The sequence below is a fragment of the Erythrolamprus reginae genome, chromosome 1 (assembly GCF_031021105.1).
Source record: "Erythrolamprus reginae isolate rEryReg1 chromosome 1, rEryReg1.hap1, whole genome shotgun sequence".
NCBI classification, from domain to species: Eukaryota; Metazoa; Chordata; class Lepidosauria; order Squamata; family Dipsadidae; genus Erythrolamprus; species Erythrolamprus reginae.
The window spans coordinates 207,438,394-207,458,765 of record NC_091950.1 but is presented as its reverse complement, the minus strand read 5'-3'; the positions used below and the strand labels follow the sequence as shown (position 1 = coordinate 207,458,765).

General features: G+C 39.7%; 1 protein-coding gene across 1 annotated transcript in view; it reads right to left on the bottom strand.

The window, feature by feature from the left end:
• Window positions 1-4,617: 4,617 nt before the first annotated feature.
• Window positions 4,618-20,372, bottom strand: part of MPP4 (MAGUK p55 scaffold protein 4) — a 35,389-nt gene continuing 19,634 nt past the window's right edge. Inside the window, exons 14-20 of the mRNA XM_070732015.1 lie at window positions 19,905-19,946; window positions 11,759-11,929; window positions 11,375-11,455; window positions 10,341-10,434; window positions 8,433-8,541; window positions 7,814-7,948; window positions 4,618-4,870 (exon numbers count right to left, since the gene is read on the bottom strand). Of these exons, the coding sequence (XP_070588116.1) occupies window positions 4,679-4,870; window positions 7,814-7,948; window positions 8,433-8,541; window positions 10,341-10,434; window positions 11,375-11,455; window positions 11,759-11,929; window positions 19,905-19,946 (824 nt within the window). The 3' untranslated portion in view covers window positions 4,618-4,678. The remainder of the gene's footprint in view (window positions 4,871-7,813; window positions 7,949-8,432; window positions 8,542-10,340; window positions 10,435-11,374; window positions 11,456-11,758; window positions 11,930-19,904; window positions 19,947-20,372) is intronic.

The following is a 20,372-nucleotide window of genomic DNA, read 5'->3' as shown; positions in this document are numbered from 1 at the left end:
AGTGATCCCTCGAGTTTCGCGATCTCGATCTTCGCGAAACGCTATATCGCGATTTTTTAAAAAATATTAATTTTAAAAAAAACCACTTCCGGGTTTGGCTTCGGGAGTCAGCTGGGAAGCGGCGCGGCTGTTTTAAAAGGTCGCAGCCGGCCTGGGGGGCTTCCCAGCACCCCCCCGAACCCCCAACCCGGGTTCGGGGGGGTGCTGGGAAGCTCCCCAGGCCGGCTGCGACCTTTTAAAACAGCCGCGCCGCTTCCCAGCTGAGTCCTGAAGCCAAACGCCAAAGGCGAACTTCCGCGTTTGGCTTCAGGACTCAGCTGGGAAGCGGCGCGGCTGTTTTAAAAGGTCGCAGCTGGCCTGGGGGGCTTCCCAGCACCCCCCCGAACCCCCAACCTGGGTCTTCCCGGCCGCCCACGCAAAGGGGAAACCCCGGCTCCTCGCTGATGCCCGCCGCTCGCCCGCCCACCAGCAAGAGGGGGAAGACCCAGGGAAGGTTCCTTCGGCCGCCCAGCAGCTGATCTGCTCGGTAGCGCAGCAGCAGCGAGGAGCCGAATCGGGGTTTCCCCTTTGCGTGGGCGGCGGGGAACGCAAACTCCACCATCTACGCATGCGCGGCCATAGAAAAAAAGGGCGCGCATGCGCAGATGGTGTTTTTACTTCCGCAACCCTACATCGCGAAAAATCGATTATCGCGAGGGGTCTTGGAACAGAACCCTCGCGATAATAGAGGGATCACTGTATACGCTTGTCAAACTAAAAATAATAATAATTGTGCAAACTCCCCTCTGACAAATTGAAACTGTTGTAGACCACTTGTCTAGCGTAAGGAAACCCTGGATGCTTTCAGATTTGGGTTACCCCAGATGTGCCAATATTACATCTCTAATAGATTGAAGGTTTGAGAAACTTCCGGCCTCAGAGTTTTATTTTGTTGGGGAGGTTTTCTGGAACCCTGACAGTGTTTATATATGTGATAATACAATTATATCAAACTTCAACAGGTTTGTACATAATAAAGCTTTAAAAAAAAAAGTGTTGGTTTTAACAACCGTATTTTTCTGAGTATAAGACACACCTAGAACTTAGAGAAGGAAAACAAGGAAAAAAATATTCTGAACTAAATGGTGTAGTAAATAAAATACCAGCATAGCAGAATATTTTATAACCATGTGTAATTTTTAAAACCATGTACACTTTTTACAAACTTCAAACTTGACAGCTTCAAGACTTGTGGACTTCATCTCCCAGAATTCCTCCATCAGTCATCCTAGCTCAGAAATGGGAGTTGAAGTCCATAAGCCTTAAACTTGCCAGGTTTGAAGACCTTTGCACTCCTAACCCCTAGCTCAGGGGTCTTCAAACTTGACAGCTTCAAGTCTTCAACTCCCAGAATTCCTCCACCAGTCATGCTAGCTCAGAAATGGGAGTTGAAGTCCACAAACCTTAAACTTGCCAGGTTTGAAGACCATTGCACCCCTAACTCAGGGGTCTTCAAACTTAGAAATTGGTCTTCAAACCTGTCCGGAGGCTTGCTTCAGGCAGCAGAAGTGGTGACAGCTCCTCAGATGCAGGCTTTTTTCCAGCGATGTCGAGCAGCGATGGCAGCCAGCAGAAGCGGCTTCTGACAGTGGTCAGAGCGGCGGTAGCGGCTTTCCCGCTTTACAAGCTGGTGGTAGCAGCTCGCAAGTGTGCGGAGGGCAAACGGGACGGCTGGCGTTGCAAGTGCCATGCTGCTGTCCTTGGCAGCCAAGAGGGGGAAAGGAAAGGTGGGCGTTCTCTCCATGCGAGATGAACCTACCAAGGGAGAGAGGCGCCTGCGTGACAGAGGACAGAAGCTTGGCTTTCCCCCATGCCGAAACTTGGCGTGGCTCCCACAGGAGGCAGGACCGGAGCGCCCTGGAGGAAGCGGAGGTTGTAGGTTTGGGACCCTCGTGCGCCAACCTGTTGCCATGGGAATGGGTTGGTGTCTATGTCAGCTCAGCAAGGACCAGTTTGTGGGTCTTTTGGGATGGTGATGGTGATGGTGGAAGACGCTGCCTATCCTCGTCTGCAGCCATGAGTCTTAACTAGCCCATGGCTCGCTGGGAGGAATCGCTACCGAATTCGCTGCTGAATTCAGAGCAGGTCTTTTTTTGTATCCCTGAAGAGAGGAGGCTGCAAGCGGGAGACTCCAAAACAATTTTTGTGTCAGTCCAGGGGTCTCTAATAAGAGGTTGCAGAGAGGTGCCTTGCCACCACCAGACTACAGGAAAGCCGCTACCGCCGCTGCTGACCATTGAGAGAAGCTGCTGCTGCCACCTTTGGCCGCCATCAGACCACGGTGGCAGCTTTCTTCCTGTAGTCTAGCAGTGGCGCTTCTCGTGCAGTTTGGCAGTGGTGGCCGGCACCAGCCACCAAACCGCATGAAAAGCCGCCACCGCAGGATTACAAGAAGGCTGCTGCCACTGCTGCTGACCACCACCCAACTCCCCCCCACGCAACATTTGGTGTATAAGACGCACCCAGTTTTTTGGCGCTTTTTTAAGGTAAAAGGTAAGAAAAATACAGTAATCTTGCAGAACTTTGCATTTGCTGGTGTCTTATGTTTAGAATGTCAACCACTCAAAGACCATTGTGAGTAGGCTTTATTAAAAAGAATACAAATATTTTGTTAGGTGAAATATTTGCAAACTGGATGGGAATCACTCTCCTGGCAGAATTCACTGGATAAAGAAATTTGAATTGTATATTTCTTTATGTTCTTTACTACACATATGTACAAAAATGGAATAGTAAATCAGTTGTATGTGAATGCTATGTCTTGTAAGTTTTATTGCTTATGTGCCATTCTCATCTTGATCTAATGGCAGCTTATTACACAGGTTTGTAAGCAATAATTTCTTAAAAGAAATTAAACTTTGCTGATTAAGGCAGATCTATTTCCATGTGAGTTTAGGACACCTCTAAATATGGAGACCATGTGTACAGCTGAGAAGCAGATTCACTGAATGTAGTGAAACTGCATTCACAATTGGATAGAATTGCACTATACATGTAATGAATTATCAATCCCCACAATTTATGGTTTTGGTTGCCAGGAATTGTGAAATTTGTAATGAAATAAAATGACCGGGTATTTAAATTTGAACAATTTTACATCATCATATGTTTATGAAAATAATTGATAACCTGACTTCCAAATGGCAGTCTTTCCAAGATGGCTAATATAATTTAAACCAGTGTAATTAAAAAAGACAAATTTTAAAAAGCTAACAGACTGGTTGAAGAAAGGATGTATAACTCAACAGACTTAAGCACTTGCTTACTTTTTATTTATCTTCCATTATTGGTATTACCAGTGTTGACATTTCTAGGAGTTCACAAATCTAAAATCATAACACTCATTATAAACCATATAAAATCTAAGATGGTAGGCAAAATGAATAATAATCTTCAAGACGTTGAAAACCCATTTTTTAACAGTTTTCAAGATGATTTAAACTTCTTGATTGATATTTTCTGTGCCAGTTTTATTTATACATTGCTTTTAGCTTTGGAGGTTTACTTAAAACTAATAAGAACAAAAAGAAATTACAAAACAATATTAATAATCCATTAAAATTTATAAGAAATTAAATATAGCTAATATTTTAGTGTTTTGTCATTAAGCTTCCTTAGTTTACTGAAAACAACTGTGTATACCTTAAACACTCAATGCTGTAATAAATCAAGCTTGTCTAATTATAGACTGAATTTGAGAAGTGACATATTCCCCGAATCTTCACTTGTCATAATACAAAGTTAATTATATTAATTAAAATTATACTAATTTTAAACATAGAGGTCATTCTTAATAATTTTGAACTAACACACTTTTCTTGACATTTCATTCTTTTTGAAGGGATAAATATAAATAAAAAAATAGGTCAACAATTGCTGCAATTCCCTCAACACCTCCTACATTTAAGAAGGAAAAAATATCCCAAATTACACATTTTGAACAATTACATCATCTGTGATTATACTATCAGAATTATGTTTCTGGTCCACAATTACTTAATATATAACAGCCAAAGATACCACATAATTGTGGCTGCATTTATGACATAGTAAATGATGTGTTGTTATTTAACAAATTAATATTAACCAAGAATTAATGCTGGTTCATAAATCCTGGCTCCTCAAGAGCATAATGAATCATAATTCTGCTTTAGATTAAGTGGATCTCCCTACTTTATTTGCCTGGTTGCATATATTAGGAAGGAATTAAAATAAATTTTGTGCTCTCTGGTTTATTAAACAACTGCTTAGTGCAGGGGAGACCTAGTGTCTGTCCTGGATGGAAAGAAAGTGGGCGGAAATTATCCTACCATTTTAATATCTGACCTACTCTCATAATTGGGTGCCCTCGTTAAAATAATTCTTAAAAAAAATAATATAGCCTATGCCCTAGCTTAAGTGACAGGCAAATGCAGCTCATATACTGTATTACACTTTGTAACAGCTTTTGTTAAACTTCTGTTGATATCTCCAGCAACCCCAGCCTTAAAACCGAATGAAAGTTTCAAAAGATTTATTGCCAGAAAAATAGTGTCTACCTCTAGGATGGCTGGACAGATGCCTCTGGAAGAAAACCAGGATCTTCCACACAATGCTGAATTTTTCACAAAATTACCCTGCTATCACCCCATGAAACAGGCTAGTCCTGAGAGCCTGAGCATATCCATGTGGCTGGAACCCACTGTGGCTCATTCTGTGCTTGGTGCACTGCAGAGACTAGCTGCAGACCAGCTTCCTGTAAATTGTCATTCACAATCACTTGATCAAAGAATTGTCCAAACTGAGTTTCCATTTTTTTAGCCGACTCTTCCATTTCCTGCAGATCTTCTTCCTGGAGGAAGATCACAATAAATAATGAGCTGGCATAGTTGAACTTATGTACCTTCTTCATTTCTCCATCTTGTATTTTGTTGCTAGCAGGTATGAATATAGGAAAGAAGACAATTTGAGCCACTATTACTTTGCACATCATGGATGAACACCCACTTGCTTCTTTTTTGGGGGGTGGATAAATCAATCTGTGCAGCTATTAAAGAAGTCATAATTCACTTATTGTTCAGCCCTACCTAAAAAAACTGCTAATTCCTGATTTTGACTCTAATAAAAGAGAATGAAATATTTGAAAACCATGGAATTGGAATTGGAATCAAAATACAGTGATCCCTCATTTTTGGCGGGGGATATGTTCCAAGAGCACCCATGAAAAATGAATGTCTGTGAAGTAGAGGAAAGGTATCTTTTTATGTATTTAATGAGTACAGTATTTGGATTTTTAAAACCCACCCTTTTCATTAAACAGTCATTCTATAATGTTTCTCAGCTGGAACTACAGGTGATATCCTACCGTACCAGTTTCTTTAATAAAGTACAGTAGTACTGTAGAAGAATTTTATGAATTTTTAATGGATTTAAATTTTTTAATGAATTTAAGCTCCCTCTGAAAACCTGTGAAATAGCGAATCTGCGAAAGATGAACCGTGAAGTAGCGAGGGATTACTGTACTCTTAAGTGGATAAAGAAAAGAAATATCTATATTTAATAACAAATCAGATCTGTTGTTTTTTGACTTTAGAGATGAGCGCTCAATTCATACTCAAAAGAAATGTAAAGAGATGTACAGGAAGTCTCATCTTTGTGGTTAGTGAAAGGGCTGCTGCAAGATCATGAGGGAACAGAAAAATATTTCATTGATAATACCAATCCTTTTTGTAGGTATAATGCTGGTAAATAATGCTGTCATTTACATGGCTTAGGACCAGATTATTTATGGGACCGCCTTCTGCCTCATACATCTCAGCGATCAGATCCCGATCAGATTCCACAGTGTCATCCTCCTCCGGGTCCCCTCCAAGTCCCCTCAGCGAAATAATGCCAGCTGGCGGGACCACGGGGGAGGGCCTTCTCTGTGGTGGCTCTGGCACCCTGGAACCAGCTTCCACTGGAGATTCGTACCACCACCACTCTCCTGGCCTTCCAAAAGGCCCTAAAAACATGGCTCTGCTGACAGGCCTGGGAAGATCATTGAGCATCGACATCTTGCTCCAGCCTGATTGTTGTATTATTGTGAGATGAATGTTTATTACTATGGGATTTAACTTACTGTATCATATTTTATTGTTGTTCACTGCCCTGAGTCCACGAGGAGATGAGTTGCATATAAATGTAATCAAATCAAATCAAAATCAAATTATGTGGAATATAGGAAACAGGTCGTGTTAGGGGCAGGGATTGATGGATCCTACACTTTCCCCACCACCCTCCCCTTCCATTGAAAATTACCAGCTAATAAAAAAAAGAGTCCACCAATCATTCCCAGGGGTGGGGCAGGAGGCAAGCATTAACAGATGCTTCTACTGGCAGGCTGTTAAAATTGCTCTGGTTTTGCACAAATGTCAATATGTTTAAAGAGAGCCTGATAATAATAATAATAATAATAATAATAATAATAATAATAATAATAATAATAATAATAAATTTATTGTCATTGTCAAAACAATGAATTGTCATTGGCAACGAAAGTCGTGTAACACCCAGAGACCAGACCCATCATACATAAAATTTAAAAATAGAATAAAAAATTGAATAAAAAATAGAATAAAATGTCCCACTAATTATCAACTGATATCAACTGTTGTGCTTCTTTTGGACCTGGATTTTATGCTATTGTGGGGAATGCTAAACTTGTATTGAAACTGACGGGTGTGAAGAAATTAAGCAGTGAGGTAGGAGGTAACTCCATTCTATAATACGTAGTTGGTTGCTGTTCAGGCTATTCCAGGTTTCAAGCTGCAGATTGACCCAGAGATGTAGCACATGCAGGAAGTAGTCAAAATAGTCTATTTTGCTGCCTGAAGCTGAATAACGCTGGGTGATTCTCAGACCCTGGAGGGCAGGTAGTATGGCTGCACCAGCCTAAAGTGGCCAATACAGGTAGGTTTCATCGAACAGCCATTCAGCAACTGCTACATCAATGCTGAATGAAGGAGACCTTTGACAAATCCTTATTGTTGCAGCCATTGCAATGTCCTTGTAATCATCACGGATCACAATTCAGGTGCTTGGCAACTGGCTTTCTATTACAATGGTCACAGCATCCTATGGTTACATGATTGTCATTTGTGACCTTAACTGTTGGCTTCCAACAAGTGAGGTCTATGGGGAAGCTGGCAGAGGTCACAATGGTGATCATGACGGTGAGATGCTGTGACTGCGGGACTCACCTAACAATGGCAACTAGAATTGCTGCAGCTACTGCTGGGAATTGGCTCAGTCATATGTCACCCTTTATGACCAGATTACTTAGCAAAGGAATTGTTGGTCTTAAATACCAATGTAAAGCAAGGACTGCCTTTAAACACTGGTAATCTCATTTCCAAAGGGTCACTTTATTGAACCAATGATTGGTGAAGCATATCAGATTAATGCAAAACTGTCACTAAGAGAAAACATGAATGCACTTTGGAACATCAGGAGGATGTAGCAGAGAAAATAGTTACTGGTGATAGTTGTGCTGTAATTAGATGCAAATGGGTTTATATGCTGATTTTGACATACAACTAAATCAGGTCAAAAACTCTTAAAATCAATGTATTATTCTGAATTTTCACTTACCGGTACATTAAAGTAATAATTCAACATTGCAATTACTTTCCCTTTATAATAGTGAAATGACACTATTTTCACCCAGAGGTATGCTGAAGAAATCAAAGTAGTGAGTATGGCTAACCTAAAGCCATTTAAATCTCACTGCTAATTTCCTCCTCTCAAATCTTACCTTAAATTTCATGTTCACATAATAGTCAGTGATCATCCTAGCATTTTTCCGAGTTCGCTTCATGCAGCTCACACTTGGTGGTTTAATAAATATAATGTAGGGTTTCAGTTCATGAGTACGAACAAACTGAATATTCTGCAAGATAAAATAAAAAATAAAAACAATCATACATGTTATATTTATTCTGCCCAGTTTTTGTATTAAACAGAAACAGTATTTAATTCAAAAATAGTTTAATGTGTGGATTTAATAGTACTAGTTTTAGAATTTATGATAATTCCAGAATATCTGGGATAAAAATGGTACTACTAATAATTTCTAGCCCATATTATGTTTGGAAACTATTCTAACTATTGTATGTTAGAAATATTGTATTTACTTAATACATCAAAATATTTAAATAAATGTTATTATTTGTATTCCTGACATATTGATAGTATACATTTATTTACCCAATTAATGCCTGTACAACATGTATTTAGAAAAACGATCAAGCAAACAAGCAATTGCCAGAATCAGCGTTGAATTGAAGGCACCAGAAAAAGAAAAAAAATTGTTTAAGAGCAGACCCAAGATTGATCGCTTAAACCTTCAATGTTACAGGTTTTCTGTGACTCACGTAAGGCTCTAAATCCACTACGCAGACCTTCCCTTCATCAAGCACCGCATGTACTGCGTCAATGCTTGTCCCATAGAGGTGTCCCTTGTACTCTCCATACTCCAACATTCTGTAAATATAATAAATAGAGACGGAGATGAGCACATGTCAAAGCAAGACTGTAAAAGAGGATGCGTGATGAATATCTTTCTAATAAAGCCAAGAGAAAGCATGCACTTCAGAATTGGGTTCCTCCCGGTTCGCACCAGTTCTATAGAACCAGTAGCAAACAGCTGGTGATGTCAGTGTCAGTCTATGGAAGTCACCATCTTTGGGGGGGGGGATTTTTTGCAGATTTTTTTCTTCTGTGCATGCACCTCAATTCAAGCAGAATATAAAGGGGCAGCAGTCTTGTTTACATATTTAGGGAGATAAGACAAGTCCTGCCATGCTCTTACTTGGAATAATGCTGTCACTTTTTTTCTACCTCTCTTATTGTGAGAGATGTAAGACAACAGCTCTGTTTCTACAACCCTCTTCTTCTATCTACCACAAACATACACTACTTTTGCTTGCTTTTTAATGCAGATTGGAGATTTATTTAATGATTGACAAAGAGAAATATGCAAATCTCTGCGTTCTCAATGATGAGATAAAAGAGTGAACTCCTTTTCAAAGAGTTTCAATTGTGAAACACTGATTATATATTTATACACGCACACATACACATTCAAACTTACAACAAACTGATAACGAAATAAAAGGAAGCTAGTATAGATCTATTTTAAGTTATTTATCTCTCATCAGGTAGCCATACCCTTCCAGGATTTGAACTTGGAATGCTTGTCTTGTTAGGCAGTGCTTTTGCCCTCTAAGCCACAAGTTCTCTTCCTTTATCAGCTGAGCCAGGGGAAAGATTAAATGTTTTTCTGTGGAGTCACCCAAATACTGTATACCTGTGCTGTCCCCAGAGACAGAACTAGTTGGACTGTATTTAGGCATGTCTCTTTAAGATATTGCATTAGGGGAAATGTAGTGAAATTGCACTCTGGGTAATGTAGTTTTACATGTGACAACATTTGTGTATTCTTATACACAAATGAGGGATGAGGGGTAATTGGAGAGAACATTCCAGAGGGTCTTTGTCTTCACTCACTAAGCCAGCCAGCATGTAGATGCTACACCTAGAGCCTGGGTCAATTCAACTTCTTTTTACCTGCACAATGGGAAAGATTATACTGCAGAAGAATCACATCATAACTGTGAGTTATTGTGAGAATGCCTGTAATAAAATGATCTGTGATACCTTATTGTGCTGAGTTATCTGACTGGGAAAAGTTGAGCTTATACCAGAACAATACCCAAATATGGGAAGGAGCATACTGCTTCCTTTTGCCTTTCAGTCTCATTCCAGGCTACAAACCATATTTTCAAATTTACAAAGAACTGATAAAGAAATAAAGGGAGACTAGTATAGATTATTTCAAGCTGTTTAGTGCTCATCAGCTAGCCATACCCTTCTAGGATTTGAAGTTGGGCTCTTGTCTTGTTAGGCAGTGCCTTCAGGAGTTGTGGGTGCTCCATCACTGGAAGCTTTTAAAAAGAGACTAGACAACCATTGGTCTAAAATTGCACAGGGTCTTCTGCTCAAGGACTAAAAGACCTCTGAAGTACCTTCCAACTATACTATTCTATGGCCTATGTTTTCAAATTCCTAGCATGTTCGTTGCTTGACTTTGCCTTTCTCACTACATATTCACCACAGCAGATATGGTTAATTAAGTAATATTTCATGTATAAAAGGACACTTTTATTTGTCAAACAACAAAACAGTGGCAAAACTCTGCTGACTGGCTAGCCTGATATGCGGGAACAGAATTTTGAAATTTGATGAAAGAACAAAAAATGTGATTCTAAAATACAAATTACCTGTAATTGTACACCATGTTTTCAAATGTTTCCTTTGGTACATAATGATATTCTCGACCATTCTCTTCATAGCTCTTTTGAGTACGAGTTGTATCTGTTTTTAAAAAGGACAAATATTTATATATTGGATTGTTTATTTGGTATATGCATAGATAAAAGACATTCCTTTCCAAAGGGTCCTCTTTTTATAACGAATCCTGATATGCATACCTGAGAAAGCTGTCACCCAGAAGCAGAGAATCTCTAGAAATTACTCGTTATGACCACCAAGGAAAAAAATGCAACCTCATTTTAAGCTAACTTGTTTATTAAATTATGACATTATGACAGATCACTATTCACCTTTTTCCTGTTTTAAATGTAAGACAATGAACATGTTGTTGTTGTTGTTGTTGTTGTTGTTGTTGTTATTATTATTATTATTATTATTATTATTATTATTATTATTATTATTATTATTATTAAGATTTGTATGCCCCCCCTCTGGAGACTCGGATCGGCTCACAACAATAAACAGTACAAATCCAATACTTAAAAACAGTTTAAAACCCTTAATATAAAAACATCCTAGACAAAACCATGTTGTTGTGCTAGTAACAGATTCCGCCCAAGCATTTCTTAAAGATGTACAAATTGTATTTGCTTCCAATTCTGACAGTGTAACAGGAAGTAAGTATCGAAGAATTGGTAGTACCAGTAGGGAAAACTGCAAGACCATTAGTTTCCTTTTTATTTAGGTAGCAACTATAACTTTCATAACAAGAAACATTTTGATTTTAGGGTTTATTAAGAAACTTTTTTCACACAAAAATTTTACACTGATTTAAACTGGTCCGAGGTATTGAGAATGATGGCATGTGAAAGTGTCTTTAGGTTTTCAAATCTGTGTTACAATGAGAGATACCTGTTCTGAATGTTTTCTTAATTTGAGGAAAAGTCAGTGGTAATTATAAATAATGAAAGGCTAACAATTAGTGAAATTCTAATGTTTGTATCCTTCTATTGGTATGCTTTAAGAGATAAAATATACATACGTGGCACTGCATTTCGAAACAAGTGAGGATTTACACCAATAAGTTGTCTCCGTAGTTCATTCACGCCAACACCTGAAGGACCTAAGCATGAAAGAAACTATTGAATGAAAATGCGCTGAATAAAAATTCTATACCACATAATTATATACAATACATTAGTGACATTTTTCATAGACGAAGCATTGACAAGGAAAGCAAATCAGTCACCAAATTATGATCCAGTTCGACAAAGATGTGATAAACTTGCATTTTTAAAAGTAACTGTACTATGACGACATTATTTTTCCTTGAACTAATGTAAGTTTTTTCTTTTATGCATTCTTTTTTTTTTTGGCCACTGTAATCACTTTTTAAGCAAGGAACAGTTTAATTGTTGCTATTTACCTATGAGTACAATTAATCTGTTTCGATCACCTGGTAGCCTTTGATACCTCACCACCTCTTCATAAGGTGCTGCCACAGCACTGTAACAACTGCTAAGACAATGTGCTGGACATGCCAGGTGACTGTAGTTGCATTTCCTACGGCACAGACGCATACTTCTTCGGAACCCAGCTGAAAAATAGAGACAAAAAGTCTTCCAGTAACAAAGTCAGGGGGGGAAACGTGAACTCAATAATATCACCTAATATTGCCAAATTAATCAAATTACAAACCTAATTACTAATTCCTTTATATAAAGAATTTAAAACAAATAAAACTTAAAAATATAAAAAAATTTAAAAAAGAAGAAAAAAGGGAGTAAAGAGAAAAAAAAGATTAAAGTAAGTAAAAAAAAAGTATATAAGTAAAACAATAGCAGAAAATAAAAAAAAGAACAAGAAGAAAAAATTGCAGAACGAAAAAAGAAAAAGAAAGAGAAAGAGGAAAGGATAAAAAGACTTTCCTCTTCTTACTAACTTCCCCATGTGTCTCTATCTTCCACTTTCTCAGAATCTTAAAATTCTGTTAAAATAAAGAAAAAAAACCCCATCCACTAAAATCCTCCAACCCTCTCAAAAATATGTGTCTATAAATCTAATTAAAAAGAAAAAAGAACAAAAAAAGAGGGATAAACATCCATCCTAGCCTTTTTCCTTATCCAAATCTCATAAAATCATCATATCCTATTCTCATTTTATTGCTGTGTGTGCAACACCATCTTCATAGTCCACTTCTAGTTATATTATTTATTTATTTATTAGATTTGTATGCTACCCCTCTCCGAAGAGAATAGTGATACCTTTTCTAATCACATACCTATGTAAATACAATAAAATCATCCTAGCCTTTTTTTTTTTTAAAGGAGAGTGGAAAAAAGAAAAAAAATCCTTTAATAACCCACTGGAGTCAAGTTACATAAGTAATGCTGCATACTCAGCCAAATCTTCATGCCCTAGTCTAATTTTATCGCTGCATGCCCAGCGGAATCATCATGCCCTAGCCTAAAGTGTTGATCCCAATAAATAAAAAAAGAAATTCCCTTTCCTTAATCCAGCAACTTTTTGGTGCTATGAATGGATTGCAAAACGTTAGATTAGAAATATTTTTACTGTTGGAAAGAAGCCAGAGGTACTTGTGAGTTGTATTTTGCCATCAATTGGGTTTTTCTGAACTAATAAACCTTCCTTCAGGGGAAGATTTACATGTGATCATTTAATCATGGAACTTTCCACTTGCTATGTTTTAAGTGGATGTTGTTGGGTTTTATTTATTTATTTATTTATTTATTGCATTTATATGCCACTCAATCCATACAGACTCTGAGCGGCTTTTTGTAGCTTATTTCAACACATGTAATTAAATTATACTTCTATGAAATTATATTTTTATGAAAAGACAGAATCCCAACATCATAAAAATTGCATGTTGCTAACAAATTAACTTTTAGTAAACACAGTTGGTCCAGATAAAAAAAAACCCGTGTGCAATAGCCTAATTTTACTTCTGTGTTAGCACCAAGTGACTCAGTTTAGGAAAGCCCCTATAGAGAAAGGACAGCAGAAGATTACCATTTCAGTGAGATCAAGATAATAGTTCAAACAATTGTCTGTAAGTCTGTCTAAAATACTTTGTTTAGCAAATCTATCCCTCATCCTCAATCATTCATTTGGACATTCTGTCTATTGCCCGATTTTCTTTCGCTGCTAAAGCTGTCCTTTTTTCCTTTTGTTTTGGAACAATAGAAATATGCAATATAAACTAGGGGCTTCTGTTACATCTGTCTTTGGCTATTAACAACCACTTCACCTCACAAAGAATGACTTACCGTATATACTCGAGTATAAGTCGGGTTTTTTTAGCCCAAAAATGGGCTGAAAAACCCGACCTCGACTTATAATCGGGTGACTGACGGGTCACCACAAGAGGGCGCAAGCGGCTTAGGGAAAGACAGCCGTCTTTCAGCTTGAAAGGAGCGGCAACTGCCCGTTTAAGAAGGGAGAATCCACCCACTAGCCAAATGGCTTTTTTCCTGTTTAGCGCTCGAACGCTGCGGTAACAGTAAAAAAGCCGTTTGGCTAGGGGATGGATTCTCCCTTCTTAACCGGGCAGCTGCAGCTTCTTTCTGTTTAGCGTAGCGTTCGAGCGCTAAACAGAAAGAAACGGCAACTGCCCGGTTAAGAAGGGAGAATCCACCCACTAACCAAACGACTTTTTTCCTGTTTAGCGCTCGAACGCTGCGGTAACAGTAAAAAAGACGTTTGGCTATGGGATGGATTCTCCCTTCTTAACCGGGCAGTTGCCGTTTCTTTCCGTTTAGCGCTCGAACGCTACGCTAAACAGAAAGAAACGGCAACTGCCCGGTTAAGAAGGGAGAATCCATCCCATAGCCAAACGTCTTTTTTACTGTTACCGCAGCGTTCGAGCGCTAAACAGGAAAAAAGTCGTTTGGTTAGTGGGTGGATTCTCCCTTCTTAACCGGGCAGTTGCCGTTTCTTTCCGTTTAGCGCTCGAACGCTACGCTAAACAGAAAGAAACGGCAACTGCCCGGTTAAGAAGGGAGAATCCACCCACTAGCCAAACGACTTTTTTCCTGTTTAGCGCTCGAACGCTGCGGTAACAGTAAAAAAGACGTTTGGCTATGGGATGGATTCTCCCTTCTTAACCGGGCAGTTGCCGTTTCTTTCCGTTTAGCGCTCGAACGCTACGCTAAACAGAAAGAAACGGCAACTGCCCGGTTAAGAAGGGAGAATCCACCCACTAGCCAAACGACTTTTTTCCTGTTTAGCGCTCGAACGCTGCGGTAACAGTAAAAAAGACGTTTGGCTATGGGATGGATTCTCCCTTCTTAACCGGGCAGTTGCCGTTTCTTTCTGTTTAGCGTAGCGTTCGAGCGCTAAACGGAAAGAAACGGCAACTGCCCGGTTAAGAAGGGAGAATCCATCCCATAGCCAAACGTCTTTTTTACTGTTACCGCAGCGTTCGAGCGCTAAACAGGAAAAAAGTCGTTTGGTTAGTGGGTGGATTCTCCCTTCTTAACCGGGCAGTTGCCGTTTCTTTCCGTTTAGCGCTCGAACGCTACGCTAAACAGAAAGAAACGGCAACTGCCCGGTTAAGAAGGGAGAATCCACCCACTAGCCAAACGACTTTTTTCCTGTTTAGCGCTCGAACGCTGCGGTAACAGTAAAAAAGACGTTTGGCTATGGGATGGATTCTCCCTTCTTAACCGGGCAGTTGCCGTTTCTTTCTGTTTAGCGTAGCGTTCGAGCGCTAAACGGAAAGAAACGGCAACTGCCCGGTTAAGAAGGGAGAATCCACCCACTAGCCAAACGACTTTTTTCCTGTTTAGCGCTCGAACGCTGCGGTAACAGTAAAAAAGACGTTTGGCTATGGGATGGATTCTCCCTTCTTAACCGGGCAGTTGCCGTTTCTTTCTGTTTAGCGCTCGAACGCTACGCTAAACAGAAAGAAACGGCAACTGCCCGGTTAAGAAGGGAGAATCCACCCACTAGCCAAACGACTTTTTTCCTGTTTAGCGCTCGAACGCTGCGGTAACAGTAAAAAAGACGTTTGGCTAGGGGATGGATTCTTGCTTTTAACCGGACAGTTGCCGCTTGTTTCGAGCTGAAGCAAAGGCAGATGGTTGTCTTTCCCTAAGACCGTTTAGGGACATCGCTTCGGGTGCGCCTTCCTGTCCTACAGCGGGGGCAGCAAATGGCCAGCTCTTCACTCAGCCGCTAAACCGAGCCCTTCGGGAAGGTTCCGCCTCTCTTCTGTAGAAACTGCAGACGCACCCAAAGCGTGGGCCGAAACAGCTGCGGGAGGCGCGGGGCAATTTGGGAGAGCATTCTGGGAGCCCCTCCCCTCCCGCAGATGCTTACCCGACAGCACTTTCGGCACACCCACCACACCTCTGCCTGTTCCCCATGTTTAAAATCAAATACCGGTACATAAAACAGTAACAAATCTTGTGATTGGCTAGTAGCCAATTAGCCCCAATTACCCCTGCATCCAAACGGTCAGGAGGAGGGGGGCTAAAAGTCTCATTCTGCTTGGCCAGGCCATCGCATTTGCAGTTCCCCTCAGTTCCCACGCTTGGCTTTCAGATTTTTTGATATGGCAACGGCAGCTCCTCATGGCCAGGTGGCTACCTCAGGTGAGAGAGATTGGAGGCTTTTGCCATTTGAATTGTGAATTGTGAATTGTGCTTGACTTCTCAAGCCTCTCCCTCTCCTCTGGGGATCTTTCTCCCTGCTCTTTTGGACTATAAATCCAATTGGTCAGGCAGCCAACAATCTCCTCTTGTGCATGGAAAGCCATTGGAATTGGGTACCCTACTTGCCTCCCCTGCTGCAAAGGCCCACTTTTCAAAGTTTATCTCCATTATTTTTGCATTACTGGTATCTAGCATTGAGAAATCAGAAGGTGACTTGGGAATGCTTTGGATTACAAGTCCCATCAGCCATCTCCGGGGTGGGGGTGTTGATAGGGATCATCCCTTCATGCAGCAGACAGCTTCCCCCATGTTGTTAAAGTGCTGTTTTTTTAAAAAAAACCAAAATTAAATACTGGTACTGGTAATTACAAAAATAAAATTATGGTTACCCTATATGTACAGGTACTTTGGACTACAGTTCTCATTAGCCAGTCTGTTGCAAGAGAAGCAATCCCCATCACTCCCCTCTCCAAGGCTGAATAATGGGAACTCTAGTCCAAAGCATCTCTACAATTCAGAACTGAAGAATTTACTGTACCATACATTTATGATACCTCTTACCGTGTTTTATTTGTAAAATTACGGGTACCGGTAGTTGGGACCTCTAATCCTTCATGTTTTGTTTCTATTTAGGAAGTTAGCAGAAGAATCTGAAACAAGACTTTTTTGATAAATACATTTGGCTTTCTAGGAAGTGTGTAGGCAGATAAACATTGTCCCTGCTCAAATTTTACAATTTTACCAAGGGTCTCCAGTGGATGGGGCAACAGGAAGGAAAGGGCAAGGGTTTTCAAACCAGGCAAGATTAAGGCTTGTGGAATTCAACTACCATTCCTTAAGTAGCATGACTGGTGGAGGAATTCTGGGAATTGAAGTCCACAAGTCTTGAAGCTGTGAAGTTTGAAGTTTGTAAAAAGTGTACATGGTTTTTAAAAGTATTGTACAGTATACTGTACATGATTGTAAAAAGAATGGTATTCTGCTGCACTGGTATTTTATTACCGTAAACAATATACAGTACCGTAATACTACACCATTTGGTTCAGAATACCGGTATACCGTACTTTTTTCCTTGTTTTCTTCCTCTAAAATCTAGGGGCATCTTATATACTGTACCTTACACCAAAAAATACGGTATACACAATTCCTCAGGGAGCGCATATAGGTGAAGAGATACCACTGTGGAGCAGAGAGCAAGCATTCCCTGCTCCACAGTGGACTTCGGACAGCCACAGACCTGCAGCTGTCCGTAGTGTCTGGCACAGTTCATGTGATGACATCACATGCTCTGAGCTGGCAAGAAGACAGAGGGGCAGGGAGGCAGAGCAATGGGGGATTGAGGTATACCAGTAAGTAGGGGGTTTTTTTCAATTTTTTTTTTATCCTCTTAGAAATGGATCCCAGTACCAGTACTTCTAATCCTGGACCAAAACAAAAACGGAGGTCATATGAAGCTGGCTTTAAACTTCAGGTTGTGTCAAGAGCAGAAGCAAGCAATAACAGTATTGCAAGTAGGGAATTTTGTGTTGATGAAAAACTAGTGAGAGACTGGAGGAAAATGAAAGCTGACTTGGAAAAGATTCCAAAGACAAAGAAAGCTAAACGTGGTTTACCAACTTCATATGGGGCTCTAGAGACTGAATTGCATAAATGGGTTATGGAGTGTCGACAAAATGGTTACTGTGTAACACGAATGGGAATTCGCTTACGTGCTCTTCAAATGGCTAAAGATGATAAATTAAAAGCACCAGGCATTGGAAATTTTGTTGCGTCAGCAGGATGGTGTACCCGCTTCATGAACAGGTTTGGCCTATGTTTGCGGCAAAGAACAAAGATTTCACAGAAGTTGCCAAAAGACCTTAATGAAAAAGTGATGTCGTTTCATTCATTCATCATAAAACAAAGAAAGATTCATAATTATGATCTGGGAGATATTGGGAATATGGATGAAACACCTATGACATTTGATCTTCCAAGCAACAGAACTGTGGCAAGTTTGGGAGAGAAAACTATTTTACTCAGAACCACAGGAAATGAAAAAAACCATTTCACAGTTGTTCTGTCATGTTTGGCTAATGGAACAAAGCTGAGGCCTGTCATTATTTTTAAAAGAAAGACCTTGCCAAAAAAGGTCAAATTCCCAGCACGAATTACAGTGCGTGCACATGTTAAAGGCTGGATGGATGAAGATGGAACAAAACAATGGCTGCAAGAAATTTGGAATGGACGACCAGGAGCAGCCTTAAAGAAAAAACCATCATTGCTAGTTTGGGATATGTTCAGAGCCCACACATCTGATGACATTAAAAAACTAGCAAAGTCTTCTCAAGTTACTTTGGGCGTTATTCCAGGTGGGCTTACATCTGTATTGCAGCCCCTAGATGTTTCCTTAAATAAACCTTTCAAAGACCGTGTTCGAAAGAAGTGGCATGAATGGATGTCATCTGGTCAAGCCCAACTGACAAAAGTTGGAAATCTAAAGAAGCCCGACATAGAACTAATAACAAAGTGGGTCCGTGATGCATGGGAAGAGATTCCAGAGGACATGGTGCAACGTGCCTTCAAGAAATGTGGCATTAGTAATGCCATGGATGGCAGTGAAGACAATGCTTTGTTTGAGAATGATGGCAGTGATGGTGATGACTGCGAACTCAATGATAACAATGTCTATGCTGATAACCTCACAGCAGCTGATGCTGAAGCTCTATTTGCACAAACAGATGATGAGGAATCCAGTTTTGAAGGATTTTAACTCTTAGGTTTTAGCTTGGTTGCTGATTGAACTCCTTTTTTTATTTTTTAAGTTATTGTTAATACCAGAGTGTTTTTGTTTACCCTCTTTTAACTTTATTGGTTTTCTTTTAAATAAATATTCTAAAACATTTACCCTACTGATGCCTCAATTGATGTAATTTTATTGGTTTCCATTTTAATAAGTTACCAGTAGCCACTGCATTTTCCAACCTCGACTTATACACGGGTCAATAAATTTACCCCAGTTTTGTGCCAAAATTAGGTGCCTCGACTTATAGTCGGAGCGACTTATACTCGAGTATATACGGTATTTTGGACCATTTGATACTAACTAAAAGCAGAGGTTGGTTCCGCCCCGTTTGGACTGGTTTTCCCGAACTGGTAGTGACCCACCGGTGATGTTATGATGACATCACAGAGCTGGTTCAATCAGTGCCAGTCTGTGGGTGCCGCCCATCTTTTTTAAAAAATGAATTTTTAAAATTTATTCTTTCTTCTGAGTATGTTCAGAAGTTAAGTTTCTGGCACTGTGCATGCGGTTGCTATCTTGTTTTTGGCTTTTTAAAATTATTATTATTATTGGATGTTTCAGCACTGTGCATGTCCATCAACAGGGTGCAGCCACGAGGTGCAGGAGCGAGGTAGGTTCAAATCCACCCCTGATTTAAAGACTGAAGTTCTAAAATGAGATACATACTATATTTTTCTGATTCTTATGGTTTTTCAGAGACCCTGGCCTTCATTACATTTATCTAACTAAGATCTAGCAATTTTTCAACAATTCTAACATGATAGTTTTCATCTTTCTATTGTTTTTATTTTACAAACCAACCAGTAATAAAATTCTCTTGATTTATCAGTGGTTTCCCTTGAACTCATATGTCTTTCTAACTAAACTGTTAGTCACAGACATTTTATTCATAAGAAGGAGCTCTGAGAATTAAAGGAAGTGGATATGCAGGACTTCAAAACAGCACTTCATTTGGCCTTTTTGAAGCTTACATAGCAATAACAAAGCAGAAGTAAGTAAAGAAATACAGTAGTCAAGAAGAAAACACCAATACAATCCATCAGATAGAAACTATTTAGTAGCCTGGTGACCCTGAACTCAATTCTCCAGCTGCAGAACTGGCTACGTACTAATGAAAATCGGCTGCCCAGATCCAATGAATTCTTCTTCTTCTGAAATGAGAGATAGAGATGCATAATAAAGAAATATAATTTTCATTTGTAATACTGCCAGCAAAAGAAAAAGACTAATTTATGAACTCTGAGTTCAAAACAGACCTTTTAAAAAAGGCATAAGTAGCAGAGGTGCTTCAATTATAAAACTTAAGCAATCGATTTTCAAAATACAGTGGTGCTTCTACTTACGAACTTAATTCGTTCCGTGACCAGGTTCTTAAGTAGAAAAGTTTGTAAGAAGAAGCAATTTTTCCCATAGGAATCAACGTAAAAGCAAATAATATGTGCACTTGGGGACACCACAGGGAGGGTGGAGGCCCTGTTTCCTATCAGGAGATTTCTAGAGAGGCCACACAGAGGCTTCTCTCTGCCTTTTTTGGCCCTGTTTCCTCCCAGGAGATTCCTAGAGAGGCCACATGGAGG